The following is a 21,492-nucleotide window of genomic DNA, read 5'->3' as shown; positions in this document are numbered from 1 at the left end:
GTTCCTGATTAAGAGATGCCATTTGCATATTAGCAATTTAAACAATAATTGAATATACCTTTTATTGTACTGTTTTCTAAAGTTGGTTTTATCTCTTAGGTGGAGAAATTGTTGATGGACTTGCTACATAATTTATGGTGTTTTAAAGAGCCAAATTTTGAGGAGTCTGTACATTTTAAAAATTCATTGGTGGTGAAGAAATGCAGATATACGTGAAACTCTCAGCTTGCTGTTTCTTTTTATGGATGCCCCTTTATTTGAGTGATGAGCTCTGATTGTTTGTTGTGGAACCAATTTGTCTGTCAATACTGTATTGCTTTTCTACATAATATTTTCTTTTGTCTGAAGTATTGTTTATATCCTATTTTTTTTACCATGTATTTTTGCTTTCCCCGAGATAATTCAGTAGGAATTTGTAAATTATACCTGATTTCCATCTAAGCTTTTGAGGGAAATCTTTCATTTAGCATTGTATCTTCTGGCGAATATTTAGAATATAAGTTGTGTATGTGTGTGTATCTGTATGCCCATGTGTATACACATACCTAATTCAGCACGTCTTTGTGTCTTTCTAATATACATATTTGAAATAAGTATTGAAGATAAGCTTTTGGTCTTTGTAGGAAGTTGATGAATTTCTAACAGGTAGTTTTCCACTGAGAGCACTAAGGATATTCAGGATACCTGCATGACTCTTGGGAAACTTGGAATCTAGCCCCAGATTCAGCTGAAATCACTCATTGTGTGTTACAAATTTTTGAATCATGACTGAACAGGGTGGGTAGTTATTTTAAATCCATGATGTTGGGAGAATTTTCATTAGCAAAAAAAAGTCAGAAAGGGGTTGAATTTAGGAAACCACTCACCCTGGATTCTAAGACTTTCTCAAACTGAGTCTTAAAATCTCATCATCCTTCTTTAACTGGACTTTATGCCTTGCCCCTTTCTGTTTCGTTACTTTCCTCCTATATTTGAGGAATTATCCTGGCTATGCGTCCTGGGTCCCCACCTCCTCCTTATCCTGGAGGCCGGCAGGCCTGGTCTTCCCTCATGTGTTGTCTTCCGTAGTGGCTAGTATGGTCCTGGCCCAGAGATGGGGGAGAAGCCGCTTAATCGTGTGCGCCAGCAAGAGTCCACCTACGTGCTGGACACTGCACCAGATTTCAGGTTGGAAGCTGTGGGTCTGCTGCATGTTGGCTCTGGGCTCTTGGCCGAGTCGTAGCCATGTCTAAGTCCCCTGACATGCCAGTGGTCACCACCAGCCTCTGGGGACTGCGGCGGGAATGCCAGGGAGGTGGTGGGTGGGGACGGGTCTGACCAGTGCAGAGCACCATAAAGGATGCTCGAGCCTCTGGTCACAAGTGCCTGTGGAGCCTGAAGTCACACTTGGGTTGTAGCTCTGCTGTTTCTATTGGAAACAGACTTATTCCTGCTTTGTTGCTTTCTAAGAGACCAAAAACACTTTAAAAATTCAGTTTGTGTTCATTAGAGAGATTCTCTTATGAAATTTACACTCTTAAAGCTTTTCTAGGAAATAAACTACGGATTCCCCAAAGAAGTCATCTTTTAAATGTGAATTTTGTGTATTTTATATGTATAAATCTATATTTTGACTTTTAAGAGTCATCCTAATTCTTTAGTAGAAGTAGTTAAGTATTAAGTAAATGTCTCATTTTGGCTACTGTTCTAATCACTGGTTGGAGAATATATCAGAATGGTTCCTTGTGGACAATCTTACTATCGTGGTGGGAAATAAATCTTACCCACAAGTAACACTAATACACTCAAATAAGATTCTTCTTCGTTCACCAAATATTTGACCCTCGACTATGTCCATGGCACTGTTATAGCTAGCCCCTGCAGATAATTTAGAGATGGAAGCTTTGTGTTTTTTTTTCTGCCATGAGACGGTGGGTGAGGTAGGCGCGTAAATGATGTTGACTGCGGCAGGTGCAGCCAGAGAGCCGCCAGGGCTGGGCTCTGGGTTGTGTGGAGTGCGCAGGGGAGTGTCGCTGAGGTGGGGTTTGAGCCAGGACTTAGACACCTTCACCTAGGGCTGAAGGCATGCAGACCGCAGAGAGGAGAGAGTGGATTGGGGATGATGCCAGGCCAGGGGGCCGGGGGAGCTGGCAGACGGTGGCAGGAAGGCCTGATGCTTTGCAGGGTGAAAAGAAGTAAATGTGGGGCTTCTGTCTTCAAGGTACTTTTAGTTAGGGGTGTGACACAAACACTAGAAGAATTGGGGCCAAACCATATCAAATCCAGAGGCAAATAAGTCTTATAGACCTTGATGGCTGTAAAAGTTCAGCAGAATGGCTGCTGAGCCTTAGAACTGGGTGTAGAGAACCCCCATTCTCCAGAAACTTGAATTACTGAAGTAAACTTAAGGCTTGAGGACACTCAGATTCAGTGTGCGAGGGGCTGAGTACTCCGGAGCTCCCGGGCAGAGAGGATCCAGGTGACTGGGGAGCTTTCCTGATTGGAGATCACTGTTGGCCTGGTTTCTGGGTGGAACAGATTAAGAGCTGGTCTGAAGCTAAGATCCTGTACCCTCGGGAGGTACGTTCCCTGGGGACAAGGACAGGCACTCCCTGCTCCCTCCTTAATTAAGTAGCAAGTTAATGCCTCTGTGGAAGATTCTTAAGGCCTAACCTGGGTAAGCTGCTTTCTCTCTTTAGGGCCTGGGGGATGGAAAGAGTCCAAAGAGAATTCCAAAAGACTGATCTCTGTGTAAGCCAAGCCTTTAGCATCTGTTAATCACCTTAAACTTGACCCATTCTTACTGATTTTCATGGGAGTGAGGGCTGCATGGAGGAGCCCAGAATTTCCTCAAGGCCACTGGGGACATTTTGGCTGAACCTTAAAGTATGTGAAAAATTTTGCCAGGAGGAGACAGGTAGCAGAAGGTAGCTTCATTCCAGAAAGGGGGGAGAACCTGAGCAGGTTCTGGAGCTGTGTTAAGGTGGGGATGGGAAGAATAAAGCCGGGCAGGTGAGATGGGGTGAGGAAGTGGAGGGCCCAGGGGCTGTGCTGGGTTGGGGGTTGCGTGTGACCCTGGAGCTGTGGAAAGACCTAGCGTTGAGTAAAAGCAGCCGATGTGTTGTATAATTTTATTTGTATGAAGTTCAGAAGCAGGCAAAAGTAAGCGATGGTAATGGAAGTCAACATGATAGTGACTTCTGGGGAGTGGCTGTGGACTTCGGGTAGGCTCGAGGGGACTGGGCGAGGGGTGGATATGCCGATACCTCACCCCAGGTGGTGGCAGTGCACTTAACCCAGCAGGCTACACGTGCGTCTATGAAGGCTAACTTAACAATGTGGTGGGGAGGGAGGTCGGGGGCAGGGAAATGATTCAGGAAAGGGTGGGAGGAGCTGGAGCTGAGGGTTTTAACTGGGAGTGGCTTCAGGGACTGTTCCTATAAACAGCCCGCCAGGGCTTTTGAAGATCACATAGCTGCTCTCCCAGGTGCTGATTTACTGATGCGGGTTGAAGTTGCACCTGTGTTGTATTCCTGCACTCGTTACTCAGGGCAGATTTAAGTGGCAGGGATGGGCTTGGGCAGGGGGATCACAGGACACTGTTACAGTCTAAGCAAGAGGTGAATTCAAGAGGTCTGCCCTCCTGCACCTGCAGAGCTCTGTGCTTCTCTGCATTTCACAGAGGCAGTGGGGCAGTAGCCCAGCACAGGCTTTAGAGACAGGCAGATCGGAGTTCCAGCTGCACCTCTTACCCTGGATAAAGACAGAGGACTTCACCATTCTGAGAATGTCATCTTAAAGACGAGGCTGATGCCCACTGAGTCCAGGTCTGGGAAGATCAAACCAGGAGGTACATCTTAGCACAGCAAGTGGCAGAGGGTGAGGACTGCACACGGGGCCATTGCCCCTGCTGTTTTAATAAACAGTCATTATCTCAGGGCAGGTATCTAGATGCTGGGGAGTGATGGGAGTTGGCGGGGGTTCCTGAGGGAAGACTTGGTGTGGGGGAATTGCGGGCAGAGTGAAGAAGCCTGTTTTGGAGCCCTTGGGTCCTTGCACTGTGAGGACCGTGCCGGGGGGCATGGCTGTCTTGGGCTCACTGCACGCCAGACCTACTAAGAGGAGGGGAGGGTCTTGGAGCTGCTCACTGAAGTGATGTTTTCAAGTTGTTTAGCTCTAAACACACACAAACTCTTGCCAGCAGGGTCATATCCGATGGTGAGTGTCACACTTCTTCCTGCCAAGCTATATTTGGAAGTGTGATTCAAGCCCTTCTTTCCAGACTTACCGGTAGTTTTAGTTGTTTTCAGGTCAAGTTCAGTGATTCTCTGCAGAGATGCCCCTGGTAGATGTGCAGAGGGCCTGAGATGCAAGGACGAGCAGCAGGTGCTCTGTCCGGGCGGTGCTGTGAGCAACTCGACCCGGGAGCTTTCTTCTCACTGAGTCCTAAAGTGTAGGGAAAGGTGCGGAAACTCTTCCTCCTCTTGCTGCCCCCGCCCCATGCTTTTTTTTTTTTCCCTGCTTTTGATTTCAAAACAACTAACTCTTGTCCTTGCTGCAAAAGTTTTAGGTATTTTTTAGCAGATCCTTTTTTGTTCCAGGATGCCTGACACTGTGTTTGAGAAGTTACAAAGTATACTCATACATTAGACACGATCAGAGACCATACATATCATGGCCCTTTAATAGAATGTTATTTTCTGTGTTAGCATGGCCTGTGTGTGCATGGATTCAGTTACAGCGGAGTCAGAGATCACCTACACCGTGGGAGAATGTGCATTTTAAACCTTTCGTCTCATCGCAGCTCTCCACACTACCAGTCATTTCTTTTTGTAAGAAACAAGTAGATCAGAGTTTGCTTTTTCTTCTCCCTTGAGATGAGGCGAGGGCTCCGTGGCGCATCATCGTGGTGCTTGTTATTAATCAGCGTGTGGATTGCTTCAGTAGCGTCTCGGCTGAGGACTCTCTCCATCTTCTTGGGTTGTCATCTTAAGGCGCTTCTCTCTGGAGGAGGAATGCTCAGATCAGAATTCTCCCCAGCAGTTGTTGGCTTCTTCAGGCAGGGGCTTCTCTCCCACTGCTCTCCACCGAGACCTCTCCAGCCGGCCCGTTCCCCACGGGCCCCCTCGGGCTTTGCTCATTCCTGTCCTTGTCTTTGAGTTGCCTCCCCTTTCTTCATACCTCCCAGCCCCTTACTTTCATCAAGACACAGCTCCTGACTCACTGTTATGAAGTGTTTTCAGACAGATGTTATAACATCTCTGCCCAGCGTGCCATCGGTGCAGCCTGCTTGGCCCATCCTGTCCATTTGTCAGACCATGTGGACTCGTGGGTGGGTGAAGTGCTGGACTGGGAGGTGGTGGGAGACTCTCTTGAGGGTGGGGTCTGCCATCCACTTCCTGTGAAACCGGGGGCCAGGGACTTTGAATTTTCTTTGGAACAAAATGAAGGAATTAGATTAGCTCTCTGATGTTTCTTTGATTTTGAAAATGTCTGCACCATTTGTGCAGAGTCTGACCTGTTGCTTACCGTTTAGTGGGAAATTATTCTTTTAAAGCAAAATGGGGAGGAATATATAGGTTTTTGTGGCCGTGTGATAGTTTGTGATACATGAGTGTAGACCTAAGTTTCATCTCTGTGGTATCACAGAATACACATTTTGGGATATATAGTAAAATCTGTGTAATTTGAAAAAAAAAAGTCTTGAGTAAAACTTGCTTCTACTATAGTTTTTCTACACGAAAAAGAATGAACTTTTCTTCCAGATTTTCTTCCCCACTTGAGAGCCTCCAAATACTAGTATTTGTTACATAACTGCTTTTTCTGGAAGGAAACTTCAGGAAATGGCACACGTGAGGTAAAATCTTAGCATCTCAAAGCCGAGACCCGGCCGTGCCCCATTTTATGACTCAATTGTGTTCTTTGGAAACATAATGCTTCTCTGTCTTTTCCTTCTCTTCTCTGTAGTCAGAAGATGGGTAAGAAGAGTCGAGTGAAAACACAAAAATCAGGCACTGGTGCTACAGCAAGCGTGTCACCGAAGGAAACCTTGAACCTGACCAGTGAGCTGCTGCAGAGTAAGTCCCGTGCTCGGCCTTCCCACCGCTTCATGGGCCATGTGGGTCTCACCCCTCGGCACCCCTGTGCTGCATGGGAGTCCCTGGTCCGGGGAGCAGGGCATGAAACAGCCTTGTGTTCAGATCCCAGCCGCTTCATGTGGGACCTGGCACGTGACAGAGCTTCCTTGGCCTGCAGTCTCCCCACCCGTGAGATGGAGATGTGGTACCTGATGGTACCGAGTCACAGTCCATGAGGCTGGGACGAAGTAATGAACACAGGGCTTCTATAGCACAGCTGCCCAGACCACGGCCGTCCCTGGGTACTGGTGGGCGAGGCCACACTCCTCTGCTCTCACACTGTGGCCTCAGACAAATTCCTTAAATAGACTGTCTTGGGAGCACTTGGGGACCATGTGATCTATGGCATGTGAAGGTGCGTCAGGGGCTGTGAACCCCGGGGTGAGCATGGCCTCTCAGAGAGCAAACCTTGGGAACTGGACCCCGTCACCTTTACTTTCAGCAGTTCAGTAATAGTTTTCCAGTTTCACGTGTTGAACTTACCAGTTCTTGGTTCTGGGAAATTAAATATTAAGTGCCTCTACTTGCTTTAGCAAGTTCATCTAAACTGGTAACTTCTCTTTTTAACTGTGAATTTAAGTTGGCACTCCATAGGTTTCAAATTGAGCTGTGGTCACTCTCTTAACTCACTACGTTTATCTCCTTTCCTTTGCCCCTTATGTTTAGATTATGTGACAAAGAAAAATGTAGCTTTCTGTCCCTACCAGAAGCAGGCAGCAACCATGTCAGGGTCATGTCCCTCCCCAAGCACTCCCGTTGTCCCCTGTGGTGTCCCTACCTGTCCCTCATGCGGGTCAGCATGGCCCCACAAAGCGCGGACGGACATGCCCCTCCCCACTGGCCTCCCCGCTAGACTGTAGGTGGCCTCGGGGCCGGCTCGCTCATGTTCTAGGGCCCAAGTCAGTATTTGTTGATGCAAGAATAAAGTAAGACTGGTTAACCTCAATAGTTAGGACTTACCACACAACTAGTTATTGTTAATTACTTACTGTAGCTCGTCTTTTCCTTGGAGGCCAAGAATTTGGCGGGAATGTGGGATGGGAGCTCTCTCTTTAAACTGATACAACTGTTTAAAAAGGTCAAGGCCGTGGACAGTTGGGTGGCAGTATGCAGCCTTCCATGGCGGGCCTGGGGGTTGTCGTTTGGTTCTGGCCCTACAGTGGAAGCTTCGCTTCTTTTTCAGCTGCAACTGTGCCGTCTCTTTCTGTAACTCCCCCAGGGTGCTTATTATAGGGACTTGCACATGGATGCAGAATGTTTGTTGACTCATTGTCCTTATGTCCAATTTAACTGGTTTCCTTAGGGAGCCATTGTTATGGGGTTTAACTAAAAATAAATGTTGATTTTTAATACATCTTCTTTTTGCCATCCACCAGTTTTCAGGAAAATGTTTTGCATTTTAGTTTAGCTTTTTGAACTTCCTGTTCGTAAGTATATTCTGAGGAAGACTAATCCGAGCAGCGGGAATAAGGTAGCTGTGAGGTAGGCGCTCACACCCGTGTCCGGGGTCACAGTTTAGTAAGAGGCCTTAGAATGGTTTCACAGGGTTTTCCTGCTTTAAAAAGCAGAGCTGGTTTACACTTCTCACACCTATTGTCATGGCTGTCCTATCTTTGTCCTTTAAAAATAAACCAGCAGCAACAACAAAACCCAGATTCCATGTCTTCTGAAGACTGACAGGTTGAGTCGAAAGAAAGAAATGTTTGAGTGCCCTGGTTTTTGTGTTACAGAGTGCAGTAGTCCTGCCCCGGGCCCGGGGAAAGAATGGGAAGAGTACGTGCAGATCCGGTCTCTAGTTGAAAAAATACGAAAAAAGCAAAAAGGTAAAGTTTCTAGAATGATCATCATGTTTTCATAATATCGTGTGGAGACCTAGCATAAGGCTGAAGGGCTTTGAGAGCAAAAGTCTCCGCATCCAGCCCAGGCCCCAGTGCCTGTCTGAAAGGTTGTAGAAAGGGCTTCTGGGCTGGGAGAGAGACCGCTTTGGGAAACCACCAGAATCTTTCCCATTTCGGAGATGCTGTCACTGCTTTGGAAGGGGTAGAAATGTTGAGCTTTAGCAGGGAAAATGTTTGGATCTGGGGACTAAGATGGCACAACTTTCATTTTCTGAAATATGTGTTTAAACGTTTTTCAGACTATGTTTCCTTTAGGGTTTGAGGTCAGTACATAGTTCCGTGGCTCAACACACACAAGTATATACTGATTGATTAATATCTTGTCAGGATTTATGATGGACTCAAATGTATCTTTTTTCTTTCTTTTACTATTTTTGTTTTTTTTGGGGGGGTGGTAATTAGGTTTGTTTGTTTGTTTGTTTATGTATTTATGTATTTATTTAACGGAGGTACTAGGAATTGAACCCAGGACTTCGTGCATGCCAGACGTGTGCTCTATCACTGAGCTATACCCTCCCACATCAGATATATCTTGATTAGAGAAGAGACGTAGTTATATTTCCCGAGATGTGTTTTTCCAGGGTGTATTCAAGTAGACATCTTAATGATTCTCAGCCAAGTTGGCAATGGGGCCAAGTGTCAATTCGGAAAAGCTTATTCAATACACCTATTGTTTTTGTTCTGTAAAGCACAAAAAGTGGATCTGTATGCAGGCCACACGGAAGCGGGAAGGAGAAGACGGAGTAAAGAGCCTGCGTTCAAAAGGCTGCGAAGCACTTGTTAGGCTCCCTTTTCACTTCCCGCCACGGGAGTGAGTGGGAAGAGGGCTTGTTTTTATTTGCTCCCTCAGGTGGTGGCTTTACCGCTCTCCCATACGTATCTGCAAACGTGCAGCCTTTGGCTTGGATGGTCTCAAACCCTAAACGGTGACTGGCTCTTGTATAACGTGTTGTCTGCATGAAGTGGTGGGCCGTGCTAATCCTGGCTCACCACACCAGGAGCCGACAAGCTTTTGTATATCCTGAGTTTCTGTTCTGAGTTGAGAACGTTTCCTGCAGCTGATACTGAAGTTAGAGAGTTCATTAGTTCTCAGTGGGTGAAGAGTAAATCCTGTCTTAGACTATCCCTAACAAGGTCAGTTTTCTCCGTTTGGCAGGGACCTTTGCACGTCTAGCCGGGTACGACCCCGTGCCAGGCCCTCCCGCTTGGCGTGGCCTCAGGCTCCGTGCCTGGGCTCCGTGCCCATCGCCTCCTATTGATGAAGTTCCAGTTCCTCTCTCTTTAGTCTTCAAAAAATTAATTTTTTGTGTGCATGGTTTTTCACCTTTTTGAGTATTTCAAACATGCTGAAAAGTCCAGAAAATAACCTCCAAGCATCTGCTACCCAATTGAGTATGTGTCATTCTTGTCAGTTCAAGTTCTCCTTTCCTTCCCTTCCACCTGCTGGTCCGATCTCTTTCCCTCCCTCTGTGCTTTGATTGGTTTTTATATTTGATTTTAAGAAATAAGAGGTTTCAGCACACCAGAAATTGACACATTGTAAACTGACCATACTTCAATAAAATATATATATATCCAAAAAAAAAAAGAAAAGAAAAAAGGAATAAGGGGTTTCGGAGAAAGCTGTAGCCCCACACTTCCACCCATTCCCTCCCCTCCCCTTGGGGGCCTTGTCTTTACTGTGAGTGTGTTTCTGCTTCATGTACAACCCCATACAAATATATGGTAGGAATTGACGTTTTAACAGTTTACAGAAATGGTATCATACTGTTGGATTTTTAAAAAAATAACGTGCAGTTTTATGTTTTGTTTATCATGATACATGTTGATCCAGCGCACTCAAAAAGTTGCTGGGCAGAGTCCTATTGCAGAGCTCTTCAGTTTTGTGCCCTTAGAATCAGGGTCTGGGTCCCTCCTTACACACGGCCCCTTGTGCATGTCTCTGAGCTACTGATTTTGTTTTCATGGGAATTTCATTAAAGAAAATGTGCAGGAGGATAGGGGAGTGCTTGGCATGCACAAGGTCCTGGGTTCAATCCCCAGTGCCTCTGTTAAGAGAGGAAAAAGAAAGAAAGAAAGAAAATGTGCATGTGAGAGGTGGCAGGTTGCTCTAGAATTCTGCAGTGGGCATGAAGGCTTCCCCCATCCCAGCAGACCCCAGTGTTACCTAACAGCCAATGTTCCTATGACCTAGGATCAGTTAACTATTTCTCTGTAGCTGACAGGGAGTTTAGGATTGTAATTGCCTTTCCTGTCACTTGTTAAGACATGTACTGTGATTTTCTGGTAGTCAGTTTTAATTTTTTCAAGACTAGAATCTTACTACTATTTCCTGCTAGTTAGTTTCAGTGGCCTGTTTTTTATTCTTTTTTTTTCCAGGTTATGTATATTTTCCTTTTATATATATATGTATTTTTGATTGAAGTAGAGTTGATTTACAGTGTTGTATTAGTTTCTGGTGTACAGCATAGTGATTCAGTTATACATTTACATATATATTCTTTTTTAGGTTATTATATACATTTATAAATATCCTTTATAGGTTATTACAAGCTATTCAATATAGTTCCCTGTGCTATATAGTAGGACCTTGTTGTTTGTTTTATATATAGTAGTTTGTTATCTGCAAATCCAAAACTCCAAATTTATTTTTCCCCCACTTTCCCCTTTGGTAACCATAAGTTTGTTTTCTATGTCTATGAGTCTGTTTTGGCTTTTAAATAAGTTCATTTGTGTCATTTTATTTATTTATTTATTTGTTTGTTTGTTTATTTATTTATTTACTTATTAAACTTTTTTTATTGAGTTATAGTCATTTTACAATGTTGTGTCAAATTCCAGTGTAGAGTACAGTTTTTCAGTTGTACGTGGTAAGTGCATTTGTGTCATTTTAAATTTTATTTATACATTTGTTTGTTTGTTTATTTCCCCCTCTTAACAGAGGCACTCAGGATTGAACCCAGGACCTCATGTGTGCCAAGCATGTGCTCTACCACTGAGCTATACCCTCTACCCCCGTGTGTCATTTTTTTAGATTCCACATATAAGTGATACCAGATGGTATTTGTCTTTCTCTGTCTGACTTACTTCACTTAGTATGATAATCTCTAGGTCCATCTATGTTGCTGCAAATGGCATTATTTCATTCTTTTTATGGCTGAGTAGTATTCCATTGTATAAATATACCACATCTTCTTTATCCAGTCATCTGTCGATGCTTCCTTTTTTTATTTTCTAGAGCAGCGTGAATGATATATGTCCTAAAAGTAGCTCTTGTTTTTTAAAATATGGATTGATACAGGTCTGTCTGTTACTTTTGATGGAAAAAGAGAAGATTACTTTCCTGATCTAATGAAATGGGCCTCTGAAAATGGAGCCTCTGTCGAGGGTTTTGAAATGGTTAACTTCAAAGAAGAGGGCTTTGGATTGAGAGCAACAAGAGATATCAAGGTGAGTTGATAGGTAAGCTGTCGGTCTGGGAGCGTTGGACACCGTGTGGCGTAGAGGACACAGGACCTGGTGGCAGATGCCGGGGGGCCGGCTCTGAGCCTGTGGGCACCTCGGCAGCATGCAGCCCTCGCTCCCTCTCCCTGCCCAGCAGTCTCCCAGCTGACCACGTGGGTCCGGAGGAGCCTCCATCCAGTGTTCTAGGTGGCCCCTGCCAGCTCGTCCTCTTGGAACCGTGCTATTAACCAGTGAGTGGGGGCAAGTCAGGTCACATTTCTGAGCCTTGGTTAGGAGACCGTAGATCATGCCTCACAGGTTTTGAGATTTGAATGAAGAGAAGGATGTGGGCTCAGGTATTTTGGGGGAGAGCACATAGGCCCTTGTGATAGACTGGCTGTGATAGGCAGGGTTGAGGATGTGGACCAGTTTTCTGGAATGAATAACTGAGTGGCTGGAGGTACCACTTACTGAGATGGCAACAGCAGAGGTGATGAGAGAGGAGAAGAGAAACAGCCACGTGCTAAGGGACAGGTGCTTTTTCTCCACTCTTGGTCCTTCCGTCCAGATGAAGGGAGCAGCGGTGCCTTGATCTCCTCGGCCTCTCTATGCTTCTTACCCAGGCCTCTCCTAGAGAGGAGGTGTGACGGTGTTTCATGGTTTTGGAAGAAGGAACTGGACTTAACCCTTTTCTCTGTGCGTGCCGGTTGCCACGTGCATTCATTCCCTGTGCTCGCTCCACCTTGATAGTTTCACAGGCCGCACGTGGGGAGGCCTGTGGGGCTCCAGTCCTGCCTGTAACTAGGTGGGGGAGCCTGTCTAATTCTGGGATTCAGGAGGTGATATTTTGGGTGACCATCTGTTGTATTCTTGTGTCTCTTCAGTTGGTTTAGTTGGGGTGGAGGAAATGGATGTTATTTATTTGGGTCCCTTCAAACCTCCAGCAACAGTTTTGGTCAAGTTGTAGTTTACCTTTCAGTGACACATTGATAAGCCATACACTGGTTTATTAGATAGCTGTTAAAAGCAAGTACGGCTTATACACCAGGCTTCCCCCCAAACCAGAGTCTCCTCCTTCATGATGCTTATAATCTATAGTAAGAGACAAGGCGCATGTAAAAATAATTTAAATAGTAGACATTGGTAGAAGGCAAGAGTAAACGAGATGTCGCACGTTTTTCTCTTGTGTCAAACGAGAGCCATCGCCAGTGTGGACGCCACCCAGACTGTCACAGCTGTGGACTGTCTTCACTTTGTGCGTGCTTTTAAGTTTTTTAAGCTCGATTGAGGCATAATTGAGATACAAAACTGCACACATTAATGTGTACACTTTGATGAGTTTGGACACGTGCAGATGCCTGTGATTCCATCACCATAATCAAAGTACTGCTGTTCAGTGCATGCTTTAAGCAGACAGATACACATACAAGGATTCCTGAAAAGAAGCATCTTGTGTTGCCAAAATAATGTGATTAATATGTTGGGGAAAAATTTGTAATTAAGATATGGCTTGTGGGCTTTTGTGCTTTCGCTGGTAAACATGCACTTTGAGGTCAAACAGGTAGTGGAAGGACTGTTCCTCTAGCTTCCAGCACTCAACAGCAGTTCACACTGGCAGACCAGGGGTTTTGTCGGAGGTAGAATTTTGTTGTGTTTTGTTTTTAGAGCTTAATAAAAGTACAACAAAGAATAAATAAACAGCTCTGCACTCTATCCCAAATTGTTATATTTGCTCCAAATTTAAGTGGAAAGTCCCTTTTTGGATTTTCTTCTCGGTATATATAGTTTTTCTTTGGAAACAGGATTTGAAACCATGCCTCTGCTCATTTAACTGTAACATAAATGTTTACATTGAAAATATACTTGATGATTAGAAATGAAGTCCTGATAGGCAGGCCTTAAGTTGTATTTCATTGTGATTAGATTTCTGACCAAACATACAGTTGTATTGAAAATTGTAACATGTTTTGAAGATTCTCCTATTTTCTCATTTTTTTTTCTCCTAGGCAGAAGAATTATTTTTATGGGTTCCACGAAAATTACTAATGACTGTTGAATCTGCTAAAAATTCAGTGTTGGGTGAGAATAATTTCTGTTTGTTCAAAGCAAAGCAAAAATGATAAAATATTAAAAATTTCATTTTGTGGAGCTAAGGGCCGTATTTTGTTGTTTTCTCAACTAGTGAAATATTCCCATGAAGTGTTTTCCATGCTTGTAATCTGACATAGTAGAATATCAGAAGAAAGGGGCACCTTACTTTAAATGTTGGAAGACTTTTGAGATATTCCTGTAACTTTAATATACAATTTGAACGAACACTGTGTAGAGCGGTCTGTGGAACTCATGCCGTTAACTTCTGGGTTAATTCAGGGCCCTTGTATTCTCAAGACCGGATTCTTCAAGCCATGGGCAACATCACGCTGGCCTTTCATCTGCTGTGCGAGCGAGCCGACCCTAACTCCTTCTGGCAGCCCTACATTCAGACCCTCCCCAGCGAATACGACACCCCGCTCTACTTCGAGGAGGACGAGGTCCGCTGCCTTCAGTCCACGCAGGCCATCCACGACGTGCTCAGCCAGTACAAGAACACGGCTCGGCAGTACGCCTACTTCTACAAGGTCATCCAGGTGAGCTGCTGCGCACATCTGCAAGCACGTGGGACAGGGTGGGGAGGAAGGGATGCTGGTTACCTAAATGTGCCACTTGAACATGTTGCTTTTTAAGTTGAAAGACATCTAGTCTGGTGTGTCTGTTTTAACAGAAATACCACTGAAATATGGTTTGAGTCTGTCTGACTTCCTCAGGGTCCAGTGTTAGTGTAAGTAGCACTGGTTCCTAAGTTATGAAAGTCACTACATTTTTCTGAGAACAAAAGGTTACCATGGGATTTTGGAAGCTATACCGTCTAGTACAAAGGATGCTCCATGTGTAAATTTTCCAGGAAAATGAAAGTCTGTTTGTGGGTTCTTCATATATATATATTACTATACATATATGTCAGTTTTACTACAAATATATAGTAAAATTGACAATTTGTGGTTTTCAAAATGTGCTGTATATTATATTAATTTTAATTAGTTCTGAGTGAAAGTGTCCATAGGAAGCTCTACGAGGCTGTGAATGTTTGAATTTCTCCTGATGACTCCCTTCTGTGTGTGGGCAGTTCAGCCAGCCTTCTCTGTCCTTCCCAGTTAACAGCACTGACACGGCCAAGGGCCAGTGTCACGGGTCCCTCCAGCACAGAGCAGGGAGTGTCTCAGCCTCCTGACTCTCTCATTTGCCCATGAATCAGCTCCTGGGCTGCTGTGCCTGAGATGTGGCGAGAGGGAAAATGAGCTGCTCCCTTTCCCTTTTCTTTGGGCAATTTGGCCTGAATCAGGCTTGATTTGGTTGTTCCTCAGATGGTCTGTCTCTGCTGTGTCATATTGGCAAGAAAGGGTAATCTCATTTCATTGCTACAGGAAATAATGGGTTTGTATGTGTGTGTGCCCGTCATTTAACTTTACAGCATGTTTAGTGCACAAGAATATTACACCCAAAATTGTATCCTTCTCTATATCAAATACTTCAAATATATTTTAAAAAGATACGACACTTGTCTTCAAGTAGAAATCACTGTTTTCCTAAATATTAAACTTTAGAAATTCAAGAATTATCATACAGTATGTATATAGCATTTATTTCAAGTTTGTTTGATTAAAAAAAATGTTAATGGGGCCAAACCACAACTTTGATTATTCAGTTAGTGCACCTCCCATCCTGCAGTCTGATGTGGCTCTTTGTGACCTGACAGGGTTGTGCCTTTATTCCTCATTCTTCATCCTGTGTCTTCAGCGATTAAAAGTGAAGCTGACCTGAGCAGGTCTAAGCCTTTGTCATTTCCATTGTTAGGCAACAAATTGGAAACCAGCTCTTTTCACAAATGTGTTACTCAAATCAGGGCTGTTAGGTGACAGCTGCCGGCAGCCTATCCTGAGAGGTATTGCCTCTGTGGTCAGGTCGAGGATTCTGGAATGGTGCCGCGTCTCCTGATAGCTGTCTTGGTGTGAACGATCTTTGGATTTTTATACACTCACAAGTCTGTTTATTTCAGTATTAACGAAGTAGTTTTGCAGTTTTGCTTCAAGGTTCAGTGAGATTTTCAATGACTGTGAGTCACTGAAATACTCTCTTTGTTCAGATGGAACCGTTTTGTGTCATTCTTATGCCAGATCTCCTAATAACCCCCTGAAATAAACCCCTTTAGATGATGCTAAGGTGGCTGAATTATACCATGGTCTAGGTAGCAAATAGTATTAGTGTGAACATCTCAGTAACTAAGGAACCTCCTAGAAATAAACTTTTTCTAAGAATAATACAATTCCCATATGACTAACCAGAACAATTTGCATAACTTATAATGGATACAAATATCCTTAAAAAAAAAACCCACAGTCTTAAAGCATTGATGGATCTATCCATTATTCCTTTTTAGTTATGCATTTATTATTCCTTTTTTATTGAGAAATTTAATTAATAACTGTGAAACAAGGTATATCCACATGCGAAATTCCCAATCAGATGCTGTCTTTTTTGCATAATTAAGCCAGTCTTGAGTATTTGAAAATAATGGTCATGACTTTTAAAATGGGTGGAGGGGGTTAAAAGGTAAAAAGAAAAAAACAGATGCCGAATCAGAACTTTCCTACTCGAAGACTTCTGTCGGCCAAGGATGGCGAAGAGTATTCCTGCAAGACTAGGGACTTGAGCCGGGTGGCCCGTCACAAACTCAAAATTGCTTTGAAATCTCTTGCTTTTCTTACTTTTGGGTTTTGGTCTTGCGTTTTTAGGTATTAAAAAATTCATGTAGTTGTAAACGTTTGCTGTAGTTTGAAAATCGTGTGAAACGACTCACCATCAAGTCAGACTGGCGTTGCAGGGAAGCAGCTTGGCTTCTCCGGTGGCCCCATGTGCCGCTGGGCGTCGCCAGGAGCCCAGTTCCAGTGGGGGAAGCTCGGCTTCCGCAGAGTCAATGCCGTTAGCCCCAGGATGCGGTCAATCTAGGAGCGGTTCTTTTTCAGAAAAAGGAAATGTGACAGTCAATTAACATTAGTGAAAATAGGCAGCAGAAGGGAAGATTACTAATTGAAAATACATCAGAATGAGCTTTTGCAGAAAATTTCTTGATCAGTGATTTGAGAGCCTGTTGGAACAGGAGCTCCAGGCAGCCCAGGAGGGGCCGTGCTGCTTTGACAACCAGGAGGGTGTAGGCTGTGGAGTAGAAAGTTTTTGCATGAGGATTCATGACAAAGAAAAACAGATTTAAACAAAAATTATTGTTTAAATATCATATTCTGAATCTAGCTGTGTTCCTAGTCTCAGAATGTTCTCCTTGCTTATAGAAGTCTTCAGTAACAGTGCATAGTAAACATGAATGTTAACATTGCACTGCTGTTATTTTGTAAGCCTCCTGTTTTCTCATCTCAGTACCAGGCCATGCATCTTCCTCACGCGTGCCCTGGCTCAGATCCTGGGCGTTTGCTCCTTTTTAGTACATGGATCACATCATCAGTGCCCTGTCACTCGGGGGAGTGAGCAGGATTACAGCAGTTCATATTTAACATTTTCAGTTTGGTGACCTGCCCTCAGTTTGACCTTCCCTCCTGTCCCCTCCCCTCCCTTTCCCTTTTCATATCTCTTAACCTTTTTCAGGGTTATGGGAACCATCTTTCCAGAGAAAGATGTGCCCGTGGGCTATATCACAAACCCTGGCATACAATGTTGGGGCCCAAATCCCAGAACCTGATTTGCAATTTTTCGTTATTACTTCCAATTTAAAGTCATTTTCCTAGGGCCTGTTCCGAGCTCTGCATCTGAACTGAAACTCATTCCTTTTCTTGTGAGCTGACTGCTCGTTTGAAGGGCTGCCAGCCACAGCTCCAGCCACTGTCTCCTGATGCACAGTAGTGTGACAGCAAACGTGACTGAGTCCGTGTGTCCGGTGGCGGTCCCCAGCCCCTGGGAGAGGGACGCAGAAGTGGCGGCAGCCGGTGCAGCCTTGCACACCGCTCCGGGCTCGAGGGTGTTTGTTCTAGGAGCGGTAGCGCTAGTACTAACCTAGTAGTTCTAAGTTCCTGCAGGTGGCTTTCTCTGCATTGTGTTATTTATTTTATTTTATTTTATTTTTTCTCTCCCTCTCTTTGGTTGTTGTTGCCTAAAAACTAGAAAAAGAATTTCCTGTGCTCTCTCGTCCCAGTATGTCTTCTTGGGCAACGGCTTTTTCGTGTGTGGCCTTGTTAGTTCAGGTTACTTTCTGTCTTTACCTTGTTTAACAGAGTTGCTTTAGAAGTTTTTCCAGGACTCTGCTTGTCCTCATCTGTGCAGTGTGGCTCTGGCTTTATGATTCTTTAAGGTTTTTACATTATATCTACATTGTAATCTCCTTGAGCTGCGCAGAATACAGTGTGTCCTTTAGGCGTTCAACAGGTGATAGAATGTAACCAGAAGCCTCAAACTCCAGGAATGCTGCGCGCTACCTTGCACTGAGATCTAACACCTGCTGGTGAAACGTTCCGCTGCAGCTTAATGGTAGAGAAATGTCAGCACCCCAGCTCAGGAAGCTAAATTTAGACATTGTGGCTCAGCCACATGCTGGAAAAGGCTCGTGTGGATTGAGAACCTGAGTGGCGGTAGAATTTCTGTCAGTTTGTGACCTGGGGGCCCGGGGAGAGGAGAGGATTGATGGTGGGGGCAGAACTTGGCCTTGAAAACAGTTGCAGAGCTTCAACCTATAAAAATACACCCAGCAGACCAGGGCGTTCCGAAGTTTGGCTCCAAGTTGGGACTTCTGCGTGTGGGACTCGTTTTGTGATAGGAATCCATGGGAAGGTGGGGCTGGGAGGGTGGGGGAGCGGGACTTGGCTTAAACCCAACTTTGAAGCAGTGCGGTTGTGTGAAAGGGAAACAAATCATATCTTGACTTAATGTAGGTGAGTGACAGCCCAAATATTTCGCACCCATGTCAGTGATAAAGAAGTTAATAGATCCTGTGAATGCGCGGTTTGTTTAGTGGATAATCCCATCTAGTGGGCCAGGCGGGCGACGTGGGTGCTCGCGTGTCCTAAGGCTAAGAGCTGTCTTGGGGCACGAACATTTTCCTGTGTTGCTGAGATTGAATATGATGCTCTTGTAAGTAAATTCATGTGTACGGGGTTCGACAGAATAGAGGCATAGCTCTAAAATTACTATTTTTCCTTTGATCTTATAATTTAAGTGATTTATTCTACCTAACTTGGATGTCCTCTTTTGTGTTGATGAAATTGGAGAGGTCCAGGGGAAGGGCTGTCGACGAAGAAGCTCATTTGTGCGTTAAGCGCTGTGAATTATGTTTCAAGGCAGGCGTCCATGCAGCAGGCTTCCACTTTTCCTGCCTCCCACTGCAGGATGGAGGCAGGGGATGTTAAATTGGCTCTCCTCCTGGAACAGGCAACTTCTCCCACCCAGCCAGGGCTGCGCTTGCTGCAAACAGGGCCCGCCATGAGGCAGAGGAAGATACCACCTTTAGCTGCCAGCATCCCGTGGTAGTTGTGGCTGGGCGGACAGCTGCTGCCCCATTGCTCGCTGTTCTTGTCTCTGATAGAGCCACACAGGAAGAGGTGGACTGCCAGAGACGGTTGTACCTGTGTTTTCCTGAAGCTCACATTTATGTAGAGAAATCTGATCATGCACAAGGCCTTCGGGACCGCGCATCAGATTCTAGTCGAACTCCCTGGGCATTAACGTGCTTTAAAGACTCCGACAGCCCGAGGCTTTAGGGCCATGTATGTTGGCATAGACACGGGTGGGTGCCGGTGCCTGAGTGGCACGGCAGGGCAGGGCTGTGCGTGCATTTGGGGAACATAACCTCTTCCAGCGGCAGAGCTGGTGGAGAGCAGGACATGGTGGGGAGAGAATGATGCCCCTTGACTTCAGGCTGTGCCGTGTTGGCCGGGCCTTTCCCTGTCCTGTGAGCAGTGGTCTGTGCTGGGTGCCCCAGGGGACAGGCCTTACTGGGAAGGGGGAGTGGCTCCTGAGCTCATCGTAGGGACCTGTGGTCACTAATAGAAGATGCTGTGGGAGGACAGAGCCACCCCATCGGGGTGACTTTCCCTCCTCAGGGTTCTAGTCTTGACAGTTGTCCTGTGGTGGGGGGCAGGCATCCACCCTTCCCATCGCAAGTGAGCAGTGGGGATGTGGGGCGGCCAGGCCAGGACGGAGCAGGCCGGCCAGACCCCAGCCCTCCCTAACGGGGGCTGGTGGGATGCAATCTGTCTCTCCGGCTCTTTCTGGTCTTACTTTTGGGACAAAGAAATTGTCTACTTTGAAGGGCAGAGCAGTCTTATTTAAAATCTCTCTTGGCTCTTATTTCATGGAAAGCTGCGCATGGCCTTCTTGACAGCGAGGCCGTCCCATGGGCCTGCGCAGGGCACCTGCTGAGGTTTCTTCCAGTTCCCGAAGGGGCCTGTCCCGCCTCAGTCTCACTGTGTACAGAGGTGGGAGAGGGTCCTGGAGAGGAAGCCGTAGGCCGCTAGCCTTCCCCCGACGCCATGATGAAGCTGGTGGTCTTCTCTCTCTGTCTTTTTAAAAATCCTTACCAATTCGACTTTAAATCATATAAAAAATTGGAAACACTGGCACTTAGGAAAATCACTCCGGGCCTGCATATTCTCTGGAGCGTTTCCAGTGCCTCTGTGATCTTCGTTAGCGCCTCGGGCTGTCTTGCTGAGACACTCTGACCCATGTCTTTGCTTATTCCTGACAGCTGACCTTGAGCATTATTAATTTGGGTTAAATGTACGTGAGTGTTGTCCTTATTTAAGGCTTCTAGTCTGGTAAATTATTCGTTCTAAACATGTATCTAATTTTCACCGTTTTTATAAATGCTGCAGATACATCATTTTAAAAATCTGATTTGTGTTTGTAACTTTTTGCTTGTTTTGTATAAATGTTACAGCAGTTCAAATAGATACAGACTTCACCTTGGGAATCTAGTGTTCTTTGTTTCTTCTGTTTTTTCCAGTTTTTGTTTCAGCACCCTTTCAGCGACTCAAGCAATGAAACACTGTTCCTCTATATTCCTGGTTCTAACTGGAGAAAACCATCCCTTGTGTCCTGTTGGACACACTCCTTGGCGATTGGTGGAGGTCACACTTGGTGGTGTGTCTTCGGGGGGAGGCGTGGCCGCCCCGCGCTCTGTGTCTTCCTGTAGAAGTTTTCCAGGTACAGGTTCTGGGATCTCCGGGCTACTGTGTTGCTGGGATGCACCTGTCTCCTGCCCTCACCTGGCCCGCCGGCTCTGCTTTCTGGCAGCCTTCCTGTGAATCACAACCTTCCTCCCCTTGCTTATTGGGTTACCTGACTCAAGGTCCTGGGCCCCTTGAGAACAACTTCTGACTTTGGTAATCAGGGTTAGGAATGGAAGTCCAACAAAGTGATGCATGTAGATTGCCCCCATCTCTTGCTTCACACGTCATCCAGGTGTGTGTGTTGGTAGAAGCACCAGTGTGGCTGTGGCCACAGACCTCAAGGTTCAGGACCTTCCCTGTATGTCCTTAGTGGTAGGACTCCAGAAGGAAAGGAAATTAGCATTTATGGCTATGCAGGCTGTGTGTCTGGCACTGAGAGCTTTCTCGCCTTTTATTCCAGAAACTACTGCCTTCCCATAAGAATCTGAGGCAGGTTAACCAAGTTAGACTCAGGAGAAATTTCCCGTCCCGTGCCCAGCTTGTTGGGGGTTTGATTAGTTCCCCCGGAGCCGGGCACCACCCAGCTGTGCGGGTGAGGAGTGAGGCTGGGCGGCGAGTCAGGGTTGAGGCCCAGAGCCCCGACCCTAGAGAATGTTTTTCCCACTTCCCTTGTCTGTCTCCACAGACCGTCCTCTTTACAGCTCCTTCTCCCCACCCCACCCCCCGCCCTACCAGTCCTGGGTCTTTCCCACAAGTCTGATTAATAGAACTTTTTGTGAAGATACAAGTTTAAAAACAGAAGAAGCTTAAATCTTTCTTGAAACCTGCTAT

The 21,492-nt window shown here is 45.4% G+C and overlaps 1 protein-coding gene across 5 annotated transcripts in view; it reads left to right on the top strand.

The window, feature by feature from the left end:
- The window catches only part of SETD3 (SET domain containing 3, actin N3(tau)-histidine methyltransferase), a 67,216-nt gene that overhangs the window by 6,702 nt on the left and 39,022 nt on the right, over positions 1-21,492 (top strand). For 3 of the 5 annotated variants that reach the window (XM_031679390.2, XM_072963687.1, XM_072963690.1), the window contains 5 exons: positions 5,947-6,056; positions 7,847-7,939; positions 11,316-11,464; positions 13,465-13,537; positions 13,829-14,085. In XM_031679390.2, coding sequence (XP_031535250.1) covers positions 5,954-6,056; positions 7,847-7,939; positions 11,316-11,464; positions 13,465-13,537; positions 13,829-14,085 — 675 coding nt within the window. In that variant the 5' untranslated portion in view covers positions 5,947-5,953. Of the gene's footprint in view, positions 1-3,697; positions 3,859-5,946; positions 6,057-7,846; positions 7,940-11,315; positions 11,465-13,464; positions 13,538-13,828; positions 14,086-21,492 lie in introns of those variants that run through there. The other 2 variants (XM_072963688.1, XM_072963689.1) reach the window with 2 other exon arrangements.

Source organism: Vicugna pacos, chromosome 6 (assembly GCF_048564905.1).
Source record: "Vicugna pacos chromosome 6, VicPac4, whole genome shotgun sequence".
Classification (NCBI taxonomy): Eukaryota; Metazoa; Chordata; class Mammalia; order Artiodactyla; family Camelidae; genus Vicugna; species Vicugna pacos.
This window is presented reverse-complemented; position numbering and strand designations above follow the sequence as displayed.